Source organism: Pelophylax lessonae (genome assembly GCF_965119305.1).
Source record: "Pelophylax lessonae genome assembly, chromosome: 10".
Taxonomy (NCBI): domain Eukaryota; kingdom Metazoa; phylum Chordata; class Amphibia; order Anura; family Ranidae; genus Pelophylax; species Pelophylax lessonae.
In genome coordinates this window covers 207,599,100-207,624,695 of record NC_138777.1, presented here as the reverse complement: position 1 = coordinate 207,624,695, position 25,596 = coordinate 207,599,100, and the positions used below count along the sequence as shown (strand labels likewise).

General features: G+C 45.5%; 1 protein-coding gene across 1 annotated transcript in view; it reads left to right on the top strand.

The window, feature by feature from the left end:
• Window positions 1-8,197: 8,197 nt before the first annotated feature.
• ZFPM1 (zinc finger protein, FOG family member 1) overlaps window positions 8,198-25,596 on the top strand; it is a 181,132-nt gene continuing 163,733 nt past the window's right edge. Inside the window, exon 1 of the mRNA XM_082269561.1 lies at window positions 8,198-8,283. Within this exon, the coding sequence (XP_082125687.1) occupies window positions 8,244-8,283 (40 nt within the window). The 5' untranslated portion in view covers window positions 8,198-8,243. The remainder of the gene's footprint in view (window positions 8,284-25,596) is intronic.

Below are 25,596 nucleotides of genomic sequence, written 5' to 3'. Positions count from 1 at the left end.
GGCCGGCTTCCCGGCCTGCACTTCAGCAGCCAGCTGTATACAGTGTTTTTAAAGAGAAAAAAATAAATGCAAGAAAACTGCATGCAAAAATGCATAAAAAATGAGGGTTTAAAAACGCACCGCAAAACGAGCCGGAAAAAAGCATCAAGCGCAGCCCGCATAGATGTGAACCTAAACTAACTTCTTATTTCCCTTCTTACCATAGGAAAAGACAGGATCCATAAACAGATTAGTGTGGAGCAAGCTAACAAACTTGTGTGAGACAAGCTGAAACGTCATTACTGACACTGGAGGAGCCCTGCATGACCCAGTCCATGTAAGTGAGGCTCACATTGTTCTGACTGTCTCTGGCCCGCCCCTTACATCCATTGGATTTCAGTTCTTTCAATCATGGAGGCTCAGCATCACATTTGGGCATTACCTATAGCAGTCTGCATGCAAATATAGCCTGCCTAGGAATGCCCACTCTTGCAGACTGACAACCGCCCATCAAGACATTATGAAATTTGCATAACTCCCCCCAAGGGCCGGCCCACTGCTTGCATTAGAATTGAGGGTTCTTGAAGGCAGTACTAAGGCAGGGTGCTGTGATGATTAAGGAAGCTATGTACAGCACCCTGCCAGCCAGTGATCGCTGCCGCTCCTCCCCTGGCCCGACTCCTGCTGTGACTGCCGCGACGTGACGCGAGCGCCGCCTACAGGGGGAGGAGTCCAGCGACGTAGGTCTACGTCGCTGGACGGAATCGAGCCACTTTGCCGCAGTACAGTCAACGTGACTGGTCGGCAAGTGGTTAAACTTCGGCTTTATAATGATCCCTGATGTTACATTTTTCTCAGCCTCAGAGATCCCTCATTAGATGCTGTTATGCGCTCTGAGGAGCTGCAAGGCAGAACATGAGATGAGGTGATTTACAGGTTTTCAGTTGTAAAATTCCCAAAAACTTCTGACCCCTCCTTTTCCAGCATCATTTGTGACTGGTTCCCTTTAATGGGCCGTAACTATAATATCCAGATATACAGGTAGATCTCAGGGTAGAAAGCAATTGGACAGGTTAGAAAATCTTGGCTGGTCACGGGACCAGCTGATAACCTGTCGCATTTCCGCACCCATCACTTTCTGTACGTGCAAATGTGCATGACCAGCTTTTCCTGAGGTTAGTTGAATTGCAGCAGCTTGCCCATCCTCCACTGATTTAATAATGTACCTTTAATTAACGAAATAGGAACTGGGAGGGCGTATGAAGCAGATGGGAGATACGATCTCCGGAGAGATAAGATCTTCTCATGCAAAGTTTTCTGAAGCTGTTTCATCAGCAACCATAAGATGTCATGAATCAGGCCCACATACACAACAGTGCAGGAGGAGATAAGATCTCCCGGAGATAGCATCAGACATTGCAAGAGCATGACGCCGCGTGTGACAAACAAATTCTTAATGTACTAATAGTGCCTTTCTTCTTTTACATACATCAAATCGTGTTTTATAATGTGATGGCGGGCGGCTAATAATGCAAGGAGCTTATTGTGGGCCGGTCACACCTGTGTGTCACTGATTGATATATTTCCAGTATCTAGATATACACAGCATGTCCCGTAGTTGGGGGCTCGGACAGTTCTGAGCCAGAGAATACAATTTGCAGAGGAGCCTTGATGGGGCAGCGTGGTTTCATGTGTATTTCCAAAAAGCTTTGCTTAGAACTTGAAATGTTGAAAAAGTTTAAAGGATGAGTACACTTTTCTCTATTGTTCCCTTCCCCTACCTAACCTAACTTAACCTAACCTAACCTACCCTCTGATGGCTGAGGTTTTGCTGTTTGTTGACATCCAGCATAGTAAGTCCTCACTATCCAGGCCACATCTGCATTAGTGTCTCATAGATTTATAAAGGATGTGTCCCCAAGCCAGAGACAATTGAAGGTGCTCCCATAGAAGTCTGTGCCAGAAAAGTGAGAACTTGTGGCACTGGATGTAAAAAAATTGCACGGGATATAAACAAGCAGCATTGGATGTAAACAAGCAGCATTGGATGTAAACAAATAGCACTGGATGTAAACAAACTGCACTTTATATAAACAAGCAGCACTGGATGTAAACAAACAGCACCAGATGTAAACAAACAGCATTAGATGTAAATAAGCAACACTGGATGTAAACAAGCAACACTATAGGTTCACACTACCGCGACCAGAAAGTCAATTGCTGGGGCGACCTGTGAAGTCAATGCAGGTCGCCTCCAGGTCGCCCCAAAGTAGTACAGGACCCTTTTTCTAAGTCGGAGCGACTTGTGTCGCACCTATTAGAACGGGTCCTGTGCTAATCTATGGCAGGTGACCCACCGCGACTTGTCAGGCGACCAAGTCGCCTGACAAGTCGCGCTAGTGTGAATGGGGACTCAAAGTCACGCTAAGTCTCTTCCAAGTCTCTTCCAAGTCTCTAAACAAGTCTCTTCAAAGTCCCGCTAAACAACACTGGATGCAAAAGAGCAGCAATGGATGTAAACCAGCAGCAGTGGATTTAAACAAGCAGCACTGGATGTAAACAAGCAGCGCTGAATGTAAACACTGGATGCAAAAAAGCAGCAGTAGATGTAAGTGAACAGCCGAACTGCAGCCCTCAGATCGAAACATCTTGGGTTAGATGTTGGGTTAGGTTAGCACTGGATGTAAACCAGCAGCACTAGATGTAAACAAACATCAATGAATGCAAATAAGCAGCAATGGATGTAAACCAGTAGTTCTTGATGTAAACCAGCAACACTAGATGTAAATAAAAAACAGCACTGGGTGCAAACGAACTGCACTGGATGTGAACAAACAGCACTGTATGCAAAAAAAACAGCATTGAATGTAAACCAGCACTGGAGATAAACCAGCAGCACTGGATGTAAACAAGCAACACTGAATGTAAACAACGAGCACTGGATGCAAACAAGCATCAATGGATGTGTATGAACAGCGTAACTGCAGCCATCAGATCGAGGCAAGAATGCCTCTCTAGAGGGGAGGATAGGTTAGGTTAGCACTGGATGTAAACAAGTAGCACTGGATGCCACCAAGCAGCACTGGTTGTAAATAAGCAGCAAATAATGCAAACAAGCAGCAATGAATGTAAACCAGCAGCATGGAATGTAAACAAAACAACACTGGATGCCAAAAAGCAGCAAAGGGTGTAAGTAAACAGTGGAACTGCAGCCCTCAGATCGAGGCAAGTCTCAGCATCTCAGGAGGGGAGGGTGGGTTAGGTTAGCACTGGATGTAAACAAGCAGCACTAGATGTAAAAAAAAACATCACTAAATGCAAATAAGCAGCAATAGATGTAAACCAGCAGCACTGGATGTAAACCAGCAGCACTAGATGTAAAAAAAATAGGACTGAGTGTAAACAAGCTGCACTAAATGTGAACAAACAGCACTGAATCCAAAAAAGCAGAAATTAATGTAAACCAGCAGCACTGAATGTAAACAAGCAACACTAAATGTAAAAATAGAGCACTGGATGCAAACAAGCAGCAATGGATGTTTATGAACAGCGTAACTGCAGCCATCAGATCGAGGCAAGTATGCATCTCCAGAGGGGAGGATGGGTTAGGTTAGCATTGTATGTAAACAGGTAGCACTGGATACCACCAAGCAGCACTGGTTGTAAATAGGCAGCAATTATTGCAAACAAGCAGCACTGGAAGCAAACAATCAAGAATGGATGTATATGAACAGCAGAACTGCAGCCCTCAAATAGAGGCAAATATGCATCTCCAGAGGAGAGGTTGGGTTAGGTTAGGAGCTGAGCTGATACCATTTTTTTTAAACTAATTATAATTTTGGGATTTCTCGCCGACAATTGTTTTAATTATTGTGAAAATCAATCTCATACATGAATTAAATATTGTCAGTCTAACCAAAAACACTCCCTTTTACCCAATTCTTACACTTCTTGGCAGTAACAGCTCCTGACTCCCACTCAACCCCATATTCTACCATTTGAACTGTCAGCTAATTATAAACTATGATAATTGCAGCAGATAAAGTGAGGCATCCCCTAATGCACCAGGAAGAGAAACTTCAGGGAAGGATGATTAGAGCTGTAGCAGAAATATATGTACGCCTATTAACTAAAACCTAATGTAGATGTAGCCTGTAATGTCTAAACCACTGGCAACAAAAGTGAGTACACCCCTCAGTGAAAATGTCCAAATTGGGCCCAATTACACATTTTCCCTCCCTCATTTTCATGTGACTCGTTCGTGTTACAAGGTCTTAGGTGCGAATGGGGAGCAGGTATGTTAAATTTGGTGTTATCGCTCTCACTCTCTCATACTGGTCACTGGAAGTTCAACATGGCACCTCATGGCAAAGAACTCTCTCAGGATCTGAAAAAAAGATCTGTTGCTCTACATAAAGATGGCCTAGGCTATAAGAAGAGTGCCAAGACCCTGAAACTGAGCTGCAGCACGGTGGCCAAGACCATACAGAGGTTAAACAGGACAGATTCCGCTCAGAACAGACCTCATCATGGTTGACCAAAGAAGTTGAGTGCATGTGCTCAGCATCATATCCAGAGGTTCTCTTTGGGAAATAGATGTATGAGTGCTGCCAGCATTTCTGCAGAGGTTGAAGGGGTGGGGGGGTCAGCCTGTCAGTGCTCAGACCATACGCCGCCCACTGCATCAAATTGGTCTGCATGGCTGTCAGCCCAGAAGGAAGCCTCTTCTAAAGATGATGCACAAGAAAGTCCACAAACAGTTTGCTGAAGACAAGCAGACTAAGGACATGGATTACTGGAACCATGTTCTGTGGTCTGATGAGACCAAGATAAACTTATTTGGTTCAGATGGTGTCAAGCGTGTGTGGTGGCAACCAGGTGAGGAGTACAAAGACAAGTGTGTCTTGCCTACAGTCAAACATGGTGGTGGGAGTGTCATGGTCTGGGGCTGCTGACACTGGGGAGATACAGTTCATTGAGGGAACCGTGAATGCCAACATGTACTGTGATATACTGAAGCAGAGCATGATCCCCTCCCTTCGGAGACTGGGCCATAGGGCAGTATTCCAACATGATAACGACCCCAAACACACCTCCAAGATGACCACTGCCTTGCTAAAGAAGCTGAGGGTAAAGGTGATGGACTGGCCAAGCATGTCTCCAGACCTAAACCCTATTGAGCGTCTGTGGGGGATCCTCAAACAGAAGGTGGAGGAGTGCAAGGCCTCCAACATCCACCAGCTCTGTGATGTCATCATGGAGGAGTGGAAGAGGACTTCAGTGGTAACCTGTGAAGCTCTGGTGATCTCCATGCCCAAGAGGGTTAAGGCAGTGCTGGAAAATAATGGTGGCCACACAAAATATTGACACTTTGGGCCCAATTTGGACATTTTCACTTAGGGGTGTACTCACTTTTGTTGCCAGCGGTTTAGACATTAATGGCTGTGTGTTGAGTTATATTGAGGGGACAGCAGATTTACACTGTTATACAAGCTGTACACTCACTACTTTACATTGTAGCAAAGTGTCATTTCTTCAGTGTTGTCACATGAAAAGATAGAATAAAATATTTACAAAAATGTGAGGGGTGTACTCACTTTTGTGAGATACTGTATATAAATCACATGAAAATGAAATTCCCGGGGCCATGGCAGTGCATGCTGGGATTTGTAGTTTTATAACCTGCAGCTGATCTATTCATTATACATACACACTGTCTGCTAGTCTTCAGGTTTGGTAACAGCCGGCCTCCGTATTAACATCGCCCCTATGGTGACACGCCCTTTAGGGGCGTGTAATTTGAAAGTCCTCTATTCCCGTCTATACTGCGTGCGTCCTGACGTCTCAGAGGGCGATGGCTGCGGTTGTAGGGGCGTCAGTGGGCGGTCTCCGCATCTCCTCCTCCTTTCCCTCCGGCAGCCACGCCCCGTTGGGAATGTCGCTCTCCGGCCGCTTTGATACATTTTCAGGTTCCATTGAGAAAGTGAGGATCCCGGAGCCCCGCCCACATTGTGTGCTCAGGATCCCGGAGCCCCGCCCACCCTGGTTGCTCAGCGTCCTGCCGCCCAGCACCGTTATCTGCACCTGCTGAGCCCGGAGCTGTGTGCTCCTCATTTGTCGGCTATACAGCGGAGAGCCTGGGAAGAGCGAGCTGGAGATTTCCAGGCACACCGATCCCATACTGGACGATGAGAGGGCACCCAGACTGGCAGCGCTGATCACAGCCAGGAGGGCGACGCTGTTACTGCCCCGGAGACACCGAGCCTGGCAGTGTCTGTCACTGAGGACCTGATCATTGGAGACAGGGGGGGCACCTACCCAGTACAGGACCTGATCACCCAGGAGTGGGCACCTACCTCCTGCAGGACCTGATCACCCAGGACTGGGCACCTACCCCCTGCAGGACCTGATCACCCAGGAGTGGGCACCTACCCCCTGCAGGACCTGATCACCCAGGAGTGGGCACCTACCCCCTGCAGGACCTGATCACCCAGGAGTGGGCACCTACCCCCTGCAGGACCTGAACACCCAGGAGTAGGCACCGGGGGCAGGACCTGAACACCCAGGGCTGGGCACCTACCCCCTGCAGGACCTGTTCACCCAGGGCTGGGCACCTACCCCCTGCAGGACCTGTTCACCCAGGGCTGGGCACCTACCCCCTGCAGGACCTGAACACCCAGGAGTGGGCACCTACTCCTGCAGGACCTGAACGCCCAGGAGTGGGCACCTACCCCTGCAGGACCTGATCACCTACACCCTGCAGGACCTGGTCACCCAGGCCTGGGCACCTACCCCCTACAGGACCTGACCACCCAGAACTGGGCATCTACACCCAACAGGACTTGATCACCCAGGGCTAGGCACCTACCCCCTAAAGGACCTGATCACCCACGACTGGACACCTAACTCCTGAAGGACCTGATCACTGAGGACTGGGCACCTACCTCCTAAAGGACCTGACCACCCGATACTGGGTACCTACCTCCTAAAATACCTGATCACCCACGACTGGGCACCTACCAAGAACTGGGCACCTACGCCATACACAACCTGATCACCCAGGACTGGGCACCTACCCACTGCAGGATCTGATCACCCAGGACTGGGCACCTACACCATACGCAGCCTGATTACCCAGGACTAGGTGTCTGCCATCCTAACATATTCATAGGGACTGGGCACACACTCGGCATCTACCCAATAGAGGATCTGATCATTAGGGCTCGACAGCTGCCCTCACCAGTATCTGATCATAAGATCTAGTCACGAGGGACTTGGTACATAGAGAGAATATACCTTCCCACAGGATCTGATCATTGAGAAGCTGGAGCTGACTAGAGTGCAGGATCTGATCATTGAGGACTGGGCACATGGGGAAACAACCCTCTACAGGATCTGATCATTGAGGACTGGGCACATGGGGAAACAACCCTCTACAGGATCTGATCATTGAGGACTGGGTATCAACTCCCTGCAGGATCTGATTGCAAGGGACTGGGCACATAGTGGACATCCATCCCCCATACAAGATCTGGGCACACACTGGACATCTACACCCTGTAGGATCTAGTCAGAGGACTAGATATCTTCTTCCTACAGGATCCCTTCTCAGAAGACTGGGCATCTAATCTCTGCTGGATCTGATCATAGAGGACTGGGCATACACTGGGCATCTACCCTCTGTAGGATCTGATCACATCTACCTCCCTGTAGGATCTGATTATAGAGGACTGGGCATTTACCCTGGAAAAAAAAAGCTGACCAAACCAGAGAGCACTGCTGGTATTATTACCCTTATCATCTACTACGGACAGAGGTACCTCCTATGGATGGTACCACTAAAGGGCAGAGAAGATCTCATACCCCTAAATAAAAGAGCAGATCGCTCTGGCACAGCCTGGTGTAGGCTCTCCCTCACCCCTGGTGGAGTCTGTGGACATTAATTACTGATCAGCAATTTTTCCTGCTGGAGGTTTTTGGAGAGTAATCACCACCCGGAAGACGAGTCTGGCAGTTGCCCCTGCAGGAGACGGGGGGAATTTTCCCTTCGACTGGAGGAATTGGTCATGGCTGGAAGCTCTCTGCCGATGACATATGCCATTGTGGTTTGCTGACAGGGGTTCCACCCCGGTTTGTATATCAGATTGGGGGAGCCAGCCTCTGCCCTGTTTATGCCTTCTCCCCTGAGCCTCTGAATGGACTGCAATGCTACTGAGGAGAACCTGAGCCCCCTCCTTGCCACCCTTACTGCCCACCACAGAGAGATGTCCAGAAGAAAACAGCGTAATCCCAGGCAGATTAAACGTAAGTCAATCTTGACTGCCAGTGATCTTTGATAAAGTTCTTTTTCTAGCTGTGTAACATAGATTTGTCAGATTTTAGAGAACTACAAGTCCCAGCATCTTGGGGCATGTTCAGACTGGTGGTTCTTCAATAGCAAGCGGCACTGGATGCCCATCTATGCAAATAATTATTATTGTATTACTGCTTTGTTTACGAGTTTTATGACTCTCTACGGGAGTATTCTAAACTTTTCCTGTTAGCGGACATGAAACTCTAGAATCCCAAGGTGGTTCCAGTCAACTGGGATGCCCAGTCCAGGCTAGCACTGGAAGACTGGGAAAGCGATTAATCCATTTTGATTCTTGAGTCCTACAGAAAGATATCCCCTACTGTGTGGAGCCATTGATCAGTTCCACATCCCAGGAGGAGGAAATGCTGACTCTTGCCCCCAGGTCGTCTACAGATCTGGCTGGTGACGCTCTATTTACAGGATCATTAATGGTCACACAATTATTTTTAAGGCAGAGACGGTCATAGGGCCCTGTGGCACAATGCTTCGTGCCAAGTTCATCGACTGCTTGAGCCATCAGTGCAAGCTATGAACATTTGCTGATGGTTTTTGTTGGGTTGTGATGGCCACACGAGTCATTGGTCAGGCCAATGAAGCAATCCATCAAACATTTTGAGATCAAGTCAAGAAATGACCTAACAGATTGAGAATTGTTCCCTGTCAACAGTCAATTTTTGATTGTTATCAATTTAAAGGGATTGCGTGTTAACGCTTAGGGTTGAACTTAGTATCCTATATGAACTCAATGGCATGAAATCAGTAACCCCAAACAATCAAGGGTATGATTAGAATTTATTGATTGATGGTTCACTGTAGTTTTTGATGACTTGATAATCGGCTTTCTTCAATGTTGTATCATGTCAGCAGATCCTATGGCCGTGATTTCTCTGTAACTATCAATTATTTATTTATTTATTTGTTTTTTATTCCTCTCTTTCCTACCTTATACTAAGGTTGGGTTCATATATATGTGAATTGGATGTGTTTATTTTAAACCACATCTATTTTGCAGGACTTGAACGTGCCCGACTCTCAATGAAGCTGGTTCACACCTGTCCAGGGCGACCGCGGTGTGGTTTCAAAAATGGTCCTGTGCGTTTTTGGGTCCAGTTCCGGTGAAAATTTGCACATGAATTGCACCTGAATCGGTGAACTTAAGCCTCGTACCCACGCACAGATTGTTGGCCGACCGATCGGCCGTCTTTTGTCCAGTGTTGTTTGTTGGTTGAAATGTGCTCTAGACTTGCACTGGACTTTTGTTGGCCAACAAAAACCAACTACAGAATTGATGTCATGTGATGGTTGACTTTCCGTGTGTTTTTTCTTCTCTGAGCATGCCCAGTCTTGCTCATCTGATTTTTTTGTCTGCCGAAATCTGTACTGACTGAACAACAATCGGCCGTTCTGTTGTTGGCCAACAAAAATTTTATAGCATGCACACCAGATTTTTTTCGGCCAAAAAGTCGCAGTTGGTTGTCGGAAGCATCATACTAACAAGCCGACAATCGGCCGATCGGACGTTGGCTGACAATTTACGGCCAACAATCTGTGCGTGTGTACTGGGCTTTAAGCACACCGAACTCCGGACTACAAACCGCAGCCGCATATATGTGACCCTGGCCTAAAGGGTATTGGGCATAGAGGAGTGCTCTGTGGGGGTTTATTTACTATGGAAATTCCCTTTAATCCTAGACACTCATATGGTGAACTGGATAAACTGGTGGCGTTTTTCAACCTTATCAGCTATATAACTATAAAAGTTTCAATGTGAAGTTTCCCAGATTTTAACTTTAATGACAGTACAGCATGGGGGTGCAGTAACCCCTAACAGCCAATCGCAGATCAGTTTTCAGGTGGTCCTTTTAGTTAAAGAATGAATGTTGAGCTGTGATTGGCTGCTGGGGTTGATTTACTAAAACTAAAGAGTACAAAATCTGGTGCAGCTGTGCGTGGTAGCCAATTGGCCTTTAATTTCAGCTTGTTCATTTTAGCCCCCGTTCACATTAGTTCGCTCCGACTTCGGGGGCGACCTGTGAAGTCGCGTGCAGCACGACTTGCACGAACTTCATATAATGAATGTCTATGCAAGTCGCCTCCAGGTTGCCCCGAAGTAATACAGGACCCTTTTTCTAAGTCGGAGCGACTTTTGTGTTGCTCCTATTAGAACCGGTCCTGTACTACTCAATGGACCCGACAGTGCGCGACTTGCCAGGCTGACCAAGTCGTAATAGTGTGAACCGGCTCTTAAGCTTTGACGGGGAAAAAAATAACTGGAAGCTGATTGGTTTCTTTGCACAGCGGCACCAGATTTTGCACTCTCCAGCTTTAGTAAATCAACCTCTGTGCTTTACTGCACACGATCGCTCTTTGTACTGTGTTGAATAATATGTCAACCTATAAAAATAGCCCTTAGAATGTGGCGTACTAAAGTGCCATTGGTTCACACTGCTAATGAGAAATGCTAATCTAGAACTTTCACAACCGGTACGCTCTTCAGACCTCGATTTTTATCGTTCAGAATCAAGATGGCGGACTCAAAGAAAGTTTGTGTGCTTTGTAATGTTTGCTTTCGGTTGCATGGAGATGTAGATGAAAGCTGAGAATCTGTTCTGGAGAATGAATGAATGGCCCATTTAAATGTTTTATCTTGTGTAAGCCTTGCCTAAATTTTTGTTGCTTATTTGCATAAAATCTTGCCAAGGAAACGTTTCTCATCGCTCACGCTTTTCAATGTAGTGAGGTCTATAGTCTGTAATTAAATTAAAATGTGGCAAATATTTTCTAACTTCTCAATACCTAGAACTCTAAATTGTAAAACCCAAATTCTTCCACAGATGAAAGTTTTGTAAACCCAAAAGCAAACTTCTTTTTTTTTTTTTTTATTTTTTTATACATTGCTTTTTACCATTCTTTAGATGTGGTGGCTGCATTCCCCCCTGCCCTCCTGCCCTCTAATTTTTATATGGTGATGCCAGTAACATACTTCCTGTCCTGGGGTGACAACACTCACTCACTGCACTGTATCAATGGAGGAGCATGTTGTCACCCTAGGGCAGTGAAGGCGAACCTTGGCACCCCAGATGTTTTGGAACTACATTTCCCATGATGCTCACCTACATTACAGAGTGCACCAGCATCATGGGAAATGTAGTTCCAAAACATCTGGGGTGCCAAGGTTCGCCATCACTGCTAGGCTGTTCTTCTGGTTTGGACTACACTCGCCTCCACTTCATTAAACTACAAATCCTTCCTATCTATGAAGATATCTGGAAAAGCTAAAAACCTTGTTTAATATGTCAAGTGTACAGCAAGTGAGAAGGACCCTGGAATTCTGGCAGGATCAACAGATGTTTATCTGTACTTCCTGAAAATGTTCTTAGCCTAAGAAAAAACATTGCAGCCACCACATCCAAGGCCTGGAAAGCTGCTGTATATTGCATTAATATTATTGGGTTAGATATTCTTTAAACGCATTGCTGTGAAGCAGGCTTTGGGGCTAGGTAGCAATGGCATGTTATTACTTAAAGTCCAAGTCCACCTCGAGAAAAAAAAAAAATGCATTTGCTGGTTTTTTTTCTGCATTGCATTACTTTTAAAGTAGTTTTAAAAAATTATATATATATATAATATATATATATATAATATAATATATAATTTTTTTTTTTTTATTTATTTTTTATTAAGCAATATGGGTGCATTTTTTTTTTTTTTTAAGAGGTGGACTTAGACTTTAAGTGCTCAGATGCCATGTTGGGTGAGGGGGCATACTCCTCTCTAATAATTTTTTTCCTTCATAATTCAGCTCGGCCCGCCCCCTCACTTTCCTCATTGGATTACTGACTTTGATTAACAGCAGAGGGAGCCAATGGCGCCCGCTGCTGTGCCTTAGCCAATAAAGAAGAAGAGTCCCGGGCAGCCAAGGTTCTCATGCAACATTTCTGGATTAAGATGGGGGTCAGGGTATTAGGGGGGGGCTGCTGCACACAGGTTTCTTATCTTAATGCATAGAATGTATTAAAGCGTTAACCCCAAGAAAAAAGATCCTTAAAGCATGTTATACAGCACAGTGCTTGTGCTGTGTCATTTGGCCCACCATATCACCTAAAGCCCTGGCTGATCCTGCAAGTTTATGCCCTCCCCTCTGTAAACTGACCACGGTTTATCATGGCTGTTGAGCCCTGACACTGTGGTCAGTGTACATGCCTCTGTCATCCGCAGGTCTCTTGTGCTCCTCTCCCCCCTCCCTCCCTGCTCCTGTGTCAGTGCTCGCCCCCCTCCCCTCCTGCTGCTAAAATAACTTTTATTATCCTCTATAATCCTCTCTGTACCCTGATTACAAGTTCTCCTGTCTCTTTGTTTTATTAAAAAAAAAAATGCCGCCTTTACTGTATTTCAAAGCGGCTCCCAGCCATCACGTGATTGGCTGGCGCTATCTCTCTCCTTTTCTCGCCCCGCCTGACGTCAGCAAGGGAATCTCAGGCCCCACTTCCTGCATCTGTCAGATGGGGAGAGGAGAGAGCTGGCTGGTCATTTGATCGCCGGGACCCGCTCTGAAATATGGTAAAGGCGGCATTTTTTTTTTTTTTTTATAAAACCCAGAGACTGGAGCACTTGTAATCAGGGTACACAGAGGATTGTATAAAGTTGTCAAAGTGGATTAACAACCACTTTAAGATAAAAAACCTTCTGCCTTTAGAACCACTTTAAGGTAAAAAATGTTTAGGTAGCGAGCGATATGTTCCCTCATTCCCCCCCCCCCCCCCCTATACTTACCTGAGCCCTCACTTGATCCAGCGCTGTGCCCGTCTGTAGCAGCTCTCCCTGTTCTCGCAGGCTCCTGCTGCTGTCAGTCAAACCTTTGAGGAAGGAGCAGGGGGTGGGGCAAAGCCATGCTGCCTCTGTCTATAGACGCAGACAGCGTGGCCTGGGATCGAGCCTGCAGGACTGCCACAATAGGAAATTATTTTCTATGGTGGCATGCAGAGAAGAGGAGGAGCCAAGCGCACAGGCTGGGTACCTGGGAAGAGGAGGTTCGGGATTGCTCTGTGCAATTCCATAGGTAAGTATAAACCTGTCTGTTATTAAAAAAAAAAAAAAAAAAAAAATAGATATATAATCTATCACTTTAAAGCATTGAAGCCTGAATCAGTACACAGGATCAGAAAATTGTAAGAAAATTACCACTTTCAAATCGGTCGTACGATAATCTGATCGTTCGTACAGAGCTTTCGAGAGCTCATCACAATTCATGCGAAATTATATGATGGGGCAAGCATGAAAATCTTTCTCGTACTACACCAGATTGTACGATTTTCGTTTAATTAGTACAGTTGTTTGAAATTACAATACATTACATCACTTCCGAAATTTTATTCTGCCGTACGAACATTTTTGCAACTTTTGTTGCCTCTTCATTGATATGAGACCAGCATACTCATTGTGTGTGCCAGGCATTAGGCCAACAACCAACAAACATGAGATACTTGCCATCTCAATAAGTCAACAGTTGTTGGAGTTAATCCATCCCTTTGTCTGTGGATACTTTCCCATTGTTTTTTTAATTTTTCCAACTGATGGTTATTTTGTGGTAAGGTCAGAACTTTGTGTCCTGGTGATATATGTGAATATTATTATACAGGATTTATATAGCGCCAACAGTTTGCGCAGACATTATAGTTACAATACAATTTTTGGTACAAGCGGAATCAGAGGGCCCTGCTCGTTAGAGCTTACAATCTAAGAGGGGAGGGTCAAGTGATACCAAAGGTAATAACTTTGGGGGATGAGCTGATGGAGAAAGTAAAAACAGTGTTAGTATTAGTTAGAAGCAGTAAAGCCTTCTTTGAAGAGAAGAGTTTTTAGGGATTGTCTAAAGATGTGGATAGATAGACAGATTGGGGTAGGGAGATCCAAAGGATGGGAGAAGCTCTGGAGAAGTCCTGTAGGCGAGCATGGGGGGATGTGACAAGGGAGCTAGAGAGCAGGAGGTTTTGTGAAGACTAAAGAATATGTTTATATTATGGCAGGGGTGGACAAATTTATGTGGAACTCAGGGGCCAGTAGAATTTCTTTTTCGGAGTCAGCGCTATTGACTACAACAACTAGAACAAAGCTCAGATGTTTGGCACCAGTTGTAACTTTGAAAGAGCATTGGCTACGTTATTGGGATCTGTTCTGCCATCCATGTTGCAGTCAAGAAAAGCAAAATCTTCGGTGTTGAAGGTGATGTCCTCCGTCTTTGCTGGACTAATTTGTACAAATCATGGACAGTTTTCTAAAGAATTTGTAGCCAACACGAAGCGTTATTGACTCTTTTCAGTTGCTATTGGAAGAACATGTCACCTTGTATACCATAATTGGGCTCTACATTGGCTTGTGTAGATCTACATGAGCTTTCCTATCTCTGTATTGTTCCATATTTGTCCCATGAGTGTCCAACCTGGGAAGGAACCAAGATAAGCGCCCAGTGTGCTTCTTGTGGTGACAGTATCTTATGGGTAGAGAATTTGGCCAGACTCGTTACCGGGTAGTGTACGGGGAGAGCTCTGAACAGGTACAGAATTTGGGGCAATAAGAACATTTTGTATGCGGTCACCCTTCCATGCCAGGTTAAGTACAAAGATTTCATACGTGTGGTTTCCGTGTCCAATTTGCGCAGAAGTCTAGTTACGTTAACTATCAAGAGTTTCGTGGGATCAGCTGGTAGGTCAATACCTAGGTAATGGATTTTATCTGAGGACCAAGGGATGGGAACCAAGGACTCAAGCAGGGTTTGAGCCCGGGAATCGACTCCAAGGTTCAGAACCATGGACTTGGACGCATTGAGCTTGTAGTAAGAGATACGGTGGAAGTGTTGCAAAACTTTATATGCAGTGGGGAGGGATTTGGACGGGTCTGTGAGCATGAGGATAATATCATCCGCGAATGAGGTGGGGGACAATATCTTAGACCGTGCGCATAGTTCTACATAAACTTTCATATTTCTGTATTGATCATCCAAATGGGTCAGGGCAGGCCAATGTGTGTCTAGCCAGGGAAAGAATCAAGATGGGTACCCAGTTTTCTTCTTATGAACACCATTTCTTGAAGCATGCATATAGATCTATATGTGTCACAGCCGGGGCCCAAGTGTGTCCAACCTAGAAAGGCACCAAAGTACCTAGTGCTCTTATGAACACCGTTTCTTGGAGCATGCACATAGTTCACCATAAATTTTCTTGTCTCTGTATAGATTTAGGTGTCACAGACAAGGCCCATATGTCTCCAACCTGGGAAAGAATCAAAGAGTGCCCAGGGCTCTTCTTGTGAAGGCAGAATCTCAGAACTTGCACATAGTTCTACGGGAATTATTCTGTCTCTGTATTGATCCATATGTGTCACAGGCAGGACCATGGGCTTTGACCCTGGGAAAGAACCAAGATAGGTGCCTAGTGTTCTTCTTGCGTGGACAGTATCTCAGAACATGCGTAAAGTTCTTCATACACTGTATAGATCCATATGTATTAAGGCAGGCGGGTATGTGTCCATCCTTGAGAGAACCAAGATAGGTACCCAGTGTTCTTGTAAGAACAGTATCTCAGAACTTGCACATAGTTCTACGGGAACTTTCCTTTCTCTGTATTCATCCATATGCATCACAGGCAGGCCAATGTGTGTCCACCCTGGGAAGGAACTAAGATAGGTAGGTCCCCGGTACTCTTCTTGTGAGGACAGTAACTCTGAGCATTTGCAAAACTTTACCCTCCCTTCTATTGTCTGCTCCTATTGCTGGGGAGTGTTGGGGGGAAGCAGCAAGCTTCAAGCCTGATTGAAGCATTAGGGTACAGTAGAGCAGTGGTCCTCAACCCTGGTCCTCAGGGCCCACTAATGCCTTGTACACACGCAACGATTATCGGCCGACTTTTGTCCAGTGTTGTTGTGTTGGTTGAAATGTGCTCTAGACTGCACACGAATTTTCTCGGCCAACAAAAATCTACTTCAGAAGTGATGTCATGTGCTGGTTTACTTTCCGTGTGTTTTTTTCATCTCTGAGCATGCCCAGTCTTGCTCATCAGATTTTTGTCTGCCGAAATCTGTACTGACTGACGGAAAATCGGCCGTTGTGGTGACGGCCAACAAAAATTTTATAGCCTGCACACCAGATTTTATTTGGCCGAAAAGTCTTTTTCCTTTAGACTTACCAAAACCATATAATATGAGGTCAAACCTAAACACTTTCAATTTGTATGCAATCTGGAAGGCCCTTGCACTATAATAAAAAAGGTAAATCTGAAGGAAATCTAACCACAAAAGTTGGATAGTGTGTATCCAGCTATACAAGCCGAAAATCGGCCGATAATTCACGGCCAACTATTGATGCGTGTGTACGAGGCATAACAGGCCAGGTTTGCAAGATAACTGAAATCCATCCCAGGTGATATCATTTGCTGCTCAGTGATTGCAGTACTCTAGTCTGCATCTCTCCAAGGTAATACTTAAAATCTGGCCTGTTAGTGGGCCCTGAGGACCGGAGTTGAGGACCACTGCAGTAGAGCATGCTTCTACCTGCACAGTGTTGGGAGATCTTGTGACAGGAGGCGCAGCAACGTAAGGGAGCACTCTGCCAAAACATTTTTGCAAAGAGAAGCCTAGTTGCTATGGAATTCTGCTTTTTATAACCCTTATCTTTGCTCTTTTTTTTTTTTTTTCTTTTTTTATTTACCTGCAGTTGATCTATTTGGAGCGCACTGTGGCTGTGCACAGGCTTTTCGTGGAGCATATCAAGAGGGCTTATGGTGTAGGAAACCTAGAATGAGACCAACCAGCTTATACATAGTTTCTGTTCTCCTTGGGAGTTATCATAGGCTTATCTATGCATCAGACTCCTATTTTTGTGCCCAGAGGGCCGTCTGTGAACCTTCAGACACTTTTTCCAGATTTGGTAGACGATCAGCTGCTTTCTGTCATGTGCATTTCTTTGTCATGTGCTCCTAAGTGATGGCATTTCAGTGCCCTGTAAGTTCAGGATAATTTCTGCAAATGCGACTGTATTTGCAGCAATGATGTGATGATAGCGATCCATCTGCAGTTCGCTAGGAAAGCTTACAGGAGCCTTGATATAGGTGCCCAACAGGTACACATTCTATAGAGTATACCCAGCCTCATATATGTTGATTCTGGCATAATAGTATCCCATTTATTGAATGAGAATACTTTCTGCTCACTGTGCAGCTGCATAAGGCCCATCTGTACTTGGGGGCCCATAGATGCTAGATGTGGGTCAAATAATCTTATAAGGGACTCGGTGGTTCTTTGGTGACTTTGTCTACCACTGGAGGTTGGGGCTTGATGGCCATTGGGAATGCACTCCCTTTTTATGTGTGCATGGGGACCTTATTGTCCTTTTTGCAATGGTGATTTGCATTTCAGTTGATCATTTGATAGGATACCAACATTGTGCTCTAACTATCAATACAATGATAACTAAGGGAAGTGTTAATGGTGGGTAAGCGGCCTAAGATGCTGACAGGTAGCACGTCTCGCTTGCCTAGTCTGGCCGAATTGGACATTGTTTATCAGAATGCTTCAGCATCCTGTGACATTGCCAAGCATGCACCAAAACCAATTATAGGGCCACCCTGGGCATATGCATCAATCTAGACCAACCTTTCTCAGTCTTTTTAGTGCAGGGGAACCCTTGAATTACCTTTCCGGTCTCAGGGACCCCATGTTAAAATGACTATAGTTACAACTCCTGATACATTAGTGTGATTGGTCAAGTTGGCTTCACATATATGCAAATTGGATGTGTCTTATTCAATTAGCAAAACATGTGAATGTGACACGCTTTCCAATGGAGCTGGTACACACATGTTCTGGGTGGCTGCAGTGCAAATTTGAAAAGGGTCCTGTGCATTTTTGGGTCCGGTTCAGGTGTGAATTCCGGGAAAAACTTGCACCTGAACAGAAACGCACAGGACACTGGACTGCACACCACAGCCGAACCTGTTTGAACCCAGCCTTAATGGGAAGATTGCTTCTTACACTTGTAGACATGGGCAAAAAATTCCCCGTTAGACAGCTAAAAAGATCAGTGGTGTTAGTGAGAACTTATCTGAGAGGCAGAAATTGCTCATTGCTCAAGGAACCCCTAGCAACCTCTGGAGGAAACCAAGGGTTCCATGGAACCCTGGTTGAGAAACATTGATCTAGACCAGGGATATGCAAACTGTAGCCCTCCAGCTGTTGCAGAACTACAAGTCCCATGGGTCATAGCAAGACTGTGAAAGCCACAAGCATGACACCAAGAGGCAGAGGCATGATGGGATAGTTTTGCAACAGCTGGAGGGCCACAGTTTGTATATCCCTGATCTAGACCGATATTAGCCTCTCTATGGCCTGTGCATATGATTTTTCAGAGGACACTGGAGCAATGTGGGAAACTTGCCACCGATAAAGAGCTCATTCACCACGCCATGTTCGTTGAGTTGGGTTGATCTATGCAGATCAGTAATTTGAATGAGCCATTAATCATTTCTTGAAGTGTTGAGCTGCATAATTACACAGGGTCTATATAAGGTTATTTAACCAGCCATTCTCAACTAGAGTTTCTCCAAAGGTTGCCAGGTTCCTCACGCTTGCTTATTGACATCCCATCTGCTGGTGCTTGCATAGTTCCATGTCCAGTGCCATATAGCAGAGCCAGCAGCATAATACCAGTAGCTGTCAGTAAGGGTGGCATAGTGACCATCATTTTTAAGGGGTGCATTCTTCACACTGACCACCTATGTAAGGGGCACTCTTCCTATTGTCCCCCAATGAATTGATTTGATCATGGGTTCCCTCAGACTCCAACATTATTCTTAAAGCGGAGTTCCGACCACGAAAAAATTTCTTTCAATAAAAATACCCCCGGGACAGTCAGGGCTAGTACATTCCACAATGGATAGCCTCTGTACTGTCCCGGGTCGCACTTACCTGCAAGAAGAAATACTTACCTTGAAAATTTCTTCTCCAGCGTTGCCATCTCGGATGTGGGCAGCTGAAGCCAGCGCGATCCTCTTCCGTGTCCTCTTCTCCCAGAATGCACCGGCCCCACTCATCACTTCCGGTGCGGCACCGCATTCCTCCACAGCTTCTGGGCATGCCCAGAAGCTGTTTAGCAGGGAATGCGGCGCCGCACCGGAAGTGACGAACAGGGATGGTGCAGGCGCATTGATTCCTGGGAGCGATGACGTTCAGCTCCCAGGAATCATTGCAAACCGGAAGTGACGGCGCGGGGCGCGGCCGCCGAGGGAGGAAGTGGAAGAAAGTTGAGTATATTTTTCTACAATAACAAGGTAAGTAAAAAAAAAAAATCGTAACTATCCATTTACAGTGGGTACGGAAAGTAGTCAGACCCCCGTAAAATTTTTCACTCTTTGTTATATTGCAGCCATTTGCTAAAATCATTTAAGTTCATTCTTCTTCCTCATGAATGTACACATAGCACCCCATACTGACAGAAAAACACAGAATTGTTGACATTGTTGCAGATTTATTAAAAAAGAAAAACTGAAATATCACATGGTCCTAAGTATTCAGACCCTTTGCTCAGTATTTAGTAGAAGCCCCCTTTTGATCTAATACAGCCAGGAGTCTTTTTGGGAAAGATGCAACAAGTCTTTCACACCTGGATTTGGGGATCCTCTGCCATTCCTCCTTGCAGATCCTCTCCAGTTCTGTCAGGTTGGATGGTAAACGTTGGTGGACAGCCATTTTTAGGTCTCTCCAGAGATGCTCAATTGGGTTTAAGTCAGGGCTCTGGCTGGGCCATTCAAGAACAGTCACGGAGTTGTTGTGAAGCCACTCCTTCGTTATTTTAGCTGTGTGCTTAGGGTCATTGTCTTGTTGGAAGGTAAACCTTCGGCCCAGTTTGAGGTCCAGAGCACTCTGGAGAAGGTTTTTGTCCAGGATATCCCTGTACTTGGCCGCATTCATCTTTCCCTCGATTGCAACCAGTCGTCCTGTCCCTGCAGCTGAAAAACACCCCCACAGCATGATGCTGCCACCACCACGCTTCACTGTTGGGACTGTATTGGACAGATGATGAGCAATGCCTGGTTTTCTCCACACATACCGCTTAGAATTAAGGCCAAACAGTTCTATTTTGGTCTCATCAGACCAGAGAATCTTATTTCTCACCATCTTGGAGTCCTTCAGGTGTTTTTTAGCAAACTCCATGCGGGCTTTCATGTGTCTTACACTGAGGAGAGGCTTCCGTCGGGCCACTCTGCCATAAAGCCCCGACTGGTGGAGGGCTGCAGTGATGGTTGACTTTCTACAACTTTCTCCCATCTCCTGACTGCATCTCTGGAGCTCAGCCACAGTGATCTTTGGGTTCTTCTTTACCTCTCTCACCAAGGCTCTTCTCCCCCGATAGCTCAGTTTGGCCGGACGGCCAGCTCTAGGAAGGGTTCTGGTCGTCCCAAACGTCTTCCATTTGAGGATTATGGAGGCCACTGTGCTCTTAGGAACCTTAAGTGCAGCAGAAATCTTTTTGTAACCTTGGCCAGATCTGTGCCTTGCCACAATTCAGTCTCTGAGCTCTTCAGGCAGTTCCTTTGACCTCATGATTCTCATTTGCTCTGACATGCATTGTGATCTGGAAGGTCTTATATTGACAGGTGTGTGGCTTTCCTAATCAAGTCCAATCAGTATAATCAAACACAGCTGGACTCAAATGAAGGTGTAGAACCATCTCAAAGATGATCAGAAGAAATGGAAAGCACCTGAGTTAAATATATGAGTGTCACAGCAAAGGGTCTGAATACTTAGGACCATGTGATATTTCAGTTTTTCTTTTTTAATAAATCTGCAACAATGTCAACAATTCTGTGTTTTTCTGTCAGTATGGGGTGCTATGTGTACATTCATGAGGAAGAAGAATGAACCTAAATGATTTTAGCAAATGGCTGCAATATAACAAAGAGTGAAAAATTTAAGGGGGTCTGAATACTTTCCGTACCCACTGTATTTTTCAGGTGACAAATAGGAAGTGGACTATGTCGATTTTGTGGCTGGAACCTCGCTTTAAGGGTTCCTCTAGGGTAAAAAGGTACAGAAAGGCTGGATTAAACCATTTATGCCTCGTTTCCACTGAGTGGTACGGTACGGTTTGGTACGGTACACAATTTCTGCTGTTTCCATTGTCAAAAGTTGTAAATGGTATCCTAATTCCGAACCGTACCGTACCACTTTTTTGGTACCCTTTCGTTGGGGTACCAAGCACATTAGTACCGTACCAACAGGGTGGAGCAGTACTGTTGAGCTTAGGTACTGTTGGCGGTGGAATTGCATGCCTGATCAAGGTGTACCATACCGAACCGTACTGAACTGTAGGGAACCGAACTGCTCAGTGGAAACGAGGCATTAGTCCTTGGTAAACCTTGGAACAGAAATGCGGTGAAACAGTCTAGTGCGTTTATAAATTGGCAAAAGCGGTTGAAAATTACGTTTCCTGAAAAAACCTCATTACTGTCTCTGAATAAGACCCCAGTATTTTATTCCTTTTTTGCTTTTGGACGCGGCACAAAAAAAAAAGGAAAAAAAAAAGCTTCCAATCTCCCGGAATATTACATGTACACATGGTCACATGTAGGGCTTATCTTCCCAGCCCAGATATGTGGAGGAGATGGAGGCCGCCTGGACTCCTCCAGCTCATTATTCGCCTCGCTTTTATGCAGATTATTTTGATAGAGGTGGTGGGGGGGATGGGGTGTCGAAAGGTGAGAAGCTGCATCGTTTCTGAAGGCCGCAGCTCCCACCCAGATGCCGAGTGGGATAACAAGCGAGCTCTGATCGCTGGCCAGATAAGCTTTAAAATATTCCATTATGCAGTCAGGTCCTGATAGAATCGCTGTGTCGGGACAGGCCTCAATGCAGATCCTTATCTGCTGTGACTCTAGCATTCATTGTATTAAAAGGATCACGTGTGCAGGAAAGTATTTCTTTTAGAGATCTCACAGCTGCCGTGATCTTATCTCTCCCCCCCCCCCCCAACTAGATATTACTTTGCAGCCAGCAGACATATAAGCTTTTTTTTTTTTTTTTCTAATGATGATCCTAAACCGAGATAAAAAAAAAAAAAAACGCCAAAATTAACTGACTCCTTTCATGGGGAGCAGATGGCAAAGTGGAATTGCGCTTATAGTGAGATGGCAAGCCTCGATAAAGGTTGGCGAGATATATCGAAGGGTCTTTTTTTTTTTTTTTTCGGCCGGGGTTGGAGGTGGTGGGGGCCACCTGTGTCTCCCAGAACTTTCCGTCAGTGTTGGCGGGCACTGGGAGCGCGCTGTTTGCTCGGAAGAGATCTAGGCTGCTGATTGCGAAGGCGATTTAGGGTTGTCAGAAATAGCTGGCTGATAAAACTGGTTTATCTGACGGGGGAAGTAATTGCAATCCTCCAGTTCCATCTACCTGTCTGGGTTTTTCTAGAAGCGATTATTAAATTGATAAATCTGAATCTCTATCTCTCGTCCTATTTTTCTTCCTCTGTCTCTCTGTTCCGTATCTCCTCTTCCCACTTTCCAAATCCCTCGACCCACTTCCTTCCCGTCAGCTTCCTCTCCCATTAATCCTTTCGTTGCTGTATTGTCAGAGATGGAACGCGGGAGAAGCTTCAGAGTTCCGAGTTGTGAGTTACATTTGTTTTATATTCTGGAGAGCGGGATTAACAATGAGCGAGGTTTGTTGGTCGTTGGCTTTCTAGTTGTAGGGGGACTACAACTCCCAGCTAGCTAAAGCTGACTCACCTTCACCCTCCACACCCAACATTCCGGTATTCCACTCCTCCTCCACCTTCTCTTTCACAATTTGATTTGTTGTTCCCTATTACCTATTTTTGGAGAACACATTCCTTGCAGTTACTGGATTTTGGCTTAGATAAGAATTACGTATCGGCAGCCTGCGGCCTCCTGGGATACTTCGGTCACATATCCCAGGAGGTCTCGGGGTACTCCACAGCACGTGGGTTGCAGGGTGTTATTTGGGGATGGTCCTTTCTTTCTGATTCTTGCAGCCAGCCCCCCTCTGGATGTGTCGCAGCACATTTATGTCATAGGGTGGTTGGCTGCAGAAACACAGAAGAGACAGCTGGCCCCTTGATGAAGTGCCTCGGTGCACGTGCATCAACCTAGAAGAGACCGCTGGTTTCTTGATGACGTGCTAAGGCACATGCATGTCATGGGTGGCAGGCTGCAGGAACCCAGACAAGACAGCCGACCCCTGATGACTACCTTCAACATATATGCGTCATCAGGTTTGTGGCTACAAGAACCTGGAAGAGACAGCCAGCCCCCTGATGACAACCCTCAACACATATGCGTCATCAGGTTTGTGGCTACAAGAACCTGGAAGAGACAGCCAGCCTCCTGATGACAACCCTCAACACATATGCGTCATCAGGTTTGTGGCTACAAGAACATGGAAGAGACAGACAGCCCCCTGATGACAACCCTCAACATATATGCGTCATCAGGTTTGTATCTACATGAACCTGGAAGAGACAGCCAGCCCCCTGATGACAACCCTCAACATATATGCGTCATCAGGTTTGTGGCTACAAGAACATGGAAGAGACAGCCAGCCCCCTGATGACAACCCTCAACACATTTGCGTCATCAGGTTTGTGGCTACAAGAACCTGGAAGAGACAGCCAGCCCCCGATGACATACCAAGGCGCATGCACATCATTGGGTGGCCATCTGCAGGAACCCAGAGGAGATGGCCAGTCCCCTGATGAAGCGCGGAGACGCATGTGCATCATCAGGGGGGGGCTAGCTGCAAGTACCCGGCAGACCGCCAGCTCCCTGATGATGTGCAGGGGGCGGGGTTGATTTGCTTCTGCAAGAACTAAGAAGAGACAGCCAACGGCCTTGAGATGCACCAATGCTGGCACGTTGATTGGCTGGCTGTAAAACCCCAGAAGAGACAGCCAGCCCCCCCCTGATTAACAGTCTTGGTGCACATGGTTAAACAGGGGTCAGCTGCAGGAAGATAGTCGGCTAACAGTGACATCAAAGAAGAAGGTGACTGCACAGGAATAAGCGAGCAGCAGTGGAGTAGCGGCTTCCTTTAGAACATTGCTGGATTGACTGGGTGATGGTTGTTTTTTTATTTATTTATTTATTTATTTATTTTTTTTTTTAATTATTTATTTTTTAAAAAAAATATTTTTACTTATTTATTTATTTGTGTGGATTATCCAGCAAAAAAGGAAGGAGGGGGAAAAAAACAATATTTTCAAATTTGTAGCTTCTATTAAAACCATCCCTGGTGATCCTGCCAAAAAGGAATCCTAGTTCAGGCACTTCCTGTTATAGTGTGAGAAAGCTCTATCTCTGTCCCCCAAATTGTGCTCCTGTGTTGTCACGTTGTCACACAGGCTTGCGATGGAAACTATAGTTGGCTGTTTCAATGCACCTTACTCAGGCATGGTCCAATGTTGTCACCATTAGGAAATCTGCTATGAGGAATGCAAAACAGCCATCACTGGAATCCATGTAAGACAGGAAGTGAATACAAAAAGGCAGCAGGTGATCAGCAGCATGTATTTAGGGATGAAAAAAAAAAAGAAAGTGAAATAAGGCTTGTATTTAAAAAGTGACAAGTCCTTTTGAGAAATGGAGAAACCAATAACTGAGTTACCAAAATAAATAACTGTTTAAAATACAAATAATGTGCAAGTTGTTAGACCTCAGAAATGTTTAGGAGCGCGTCCAGGTAAATGTGCTTACTATTGCAGCAAATTTAGGAACCACAAAAACTCATCCTGTGTTTCCTTTCAAAATGGAAGTAGTACAAGTACCTAGAGATGCTCTGCTTTTATCCTCTTGCAATCCCCTTTACAGCAAAGCTCAGACTGGGAAGGGTATTCAACTGCATGAAAATGTGCTGTAGGAGGAGAAAGCAGAGGGATGGCCTTAATTTGTCTGCTGTCCTTCTTCACTCTCCAGTCTAAAGGCATGGCAAGGAGAGAGGACATTGCTATATTCCAGTACTGTAAGTAGGGATCATCCACCTCGCTGTGCTGTTCTGTAAGTAGGGATCATCCACCTCACTGTGCTGTTCTGTAAGTAGGGATCATCCACCTCGCTGTGCTGTTTTGTCAATCTCAAATAGTATGTGAAAGGATAGGAGTGACACAAATGTGGAATAAGTCCAGCAAGAGTTTATATTTCACAAAAAGATAGTGAAAAATGCGACCAACGCGTTTTAGGGCTTAAACTCTGCCTTTTACCAAGGCT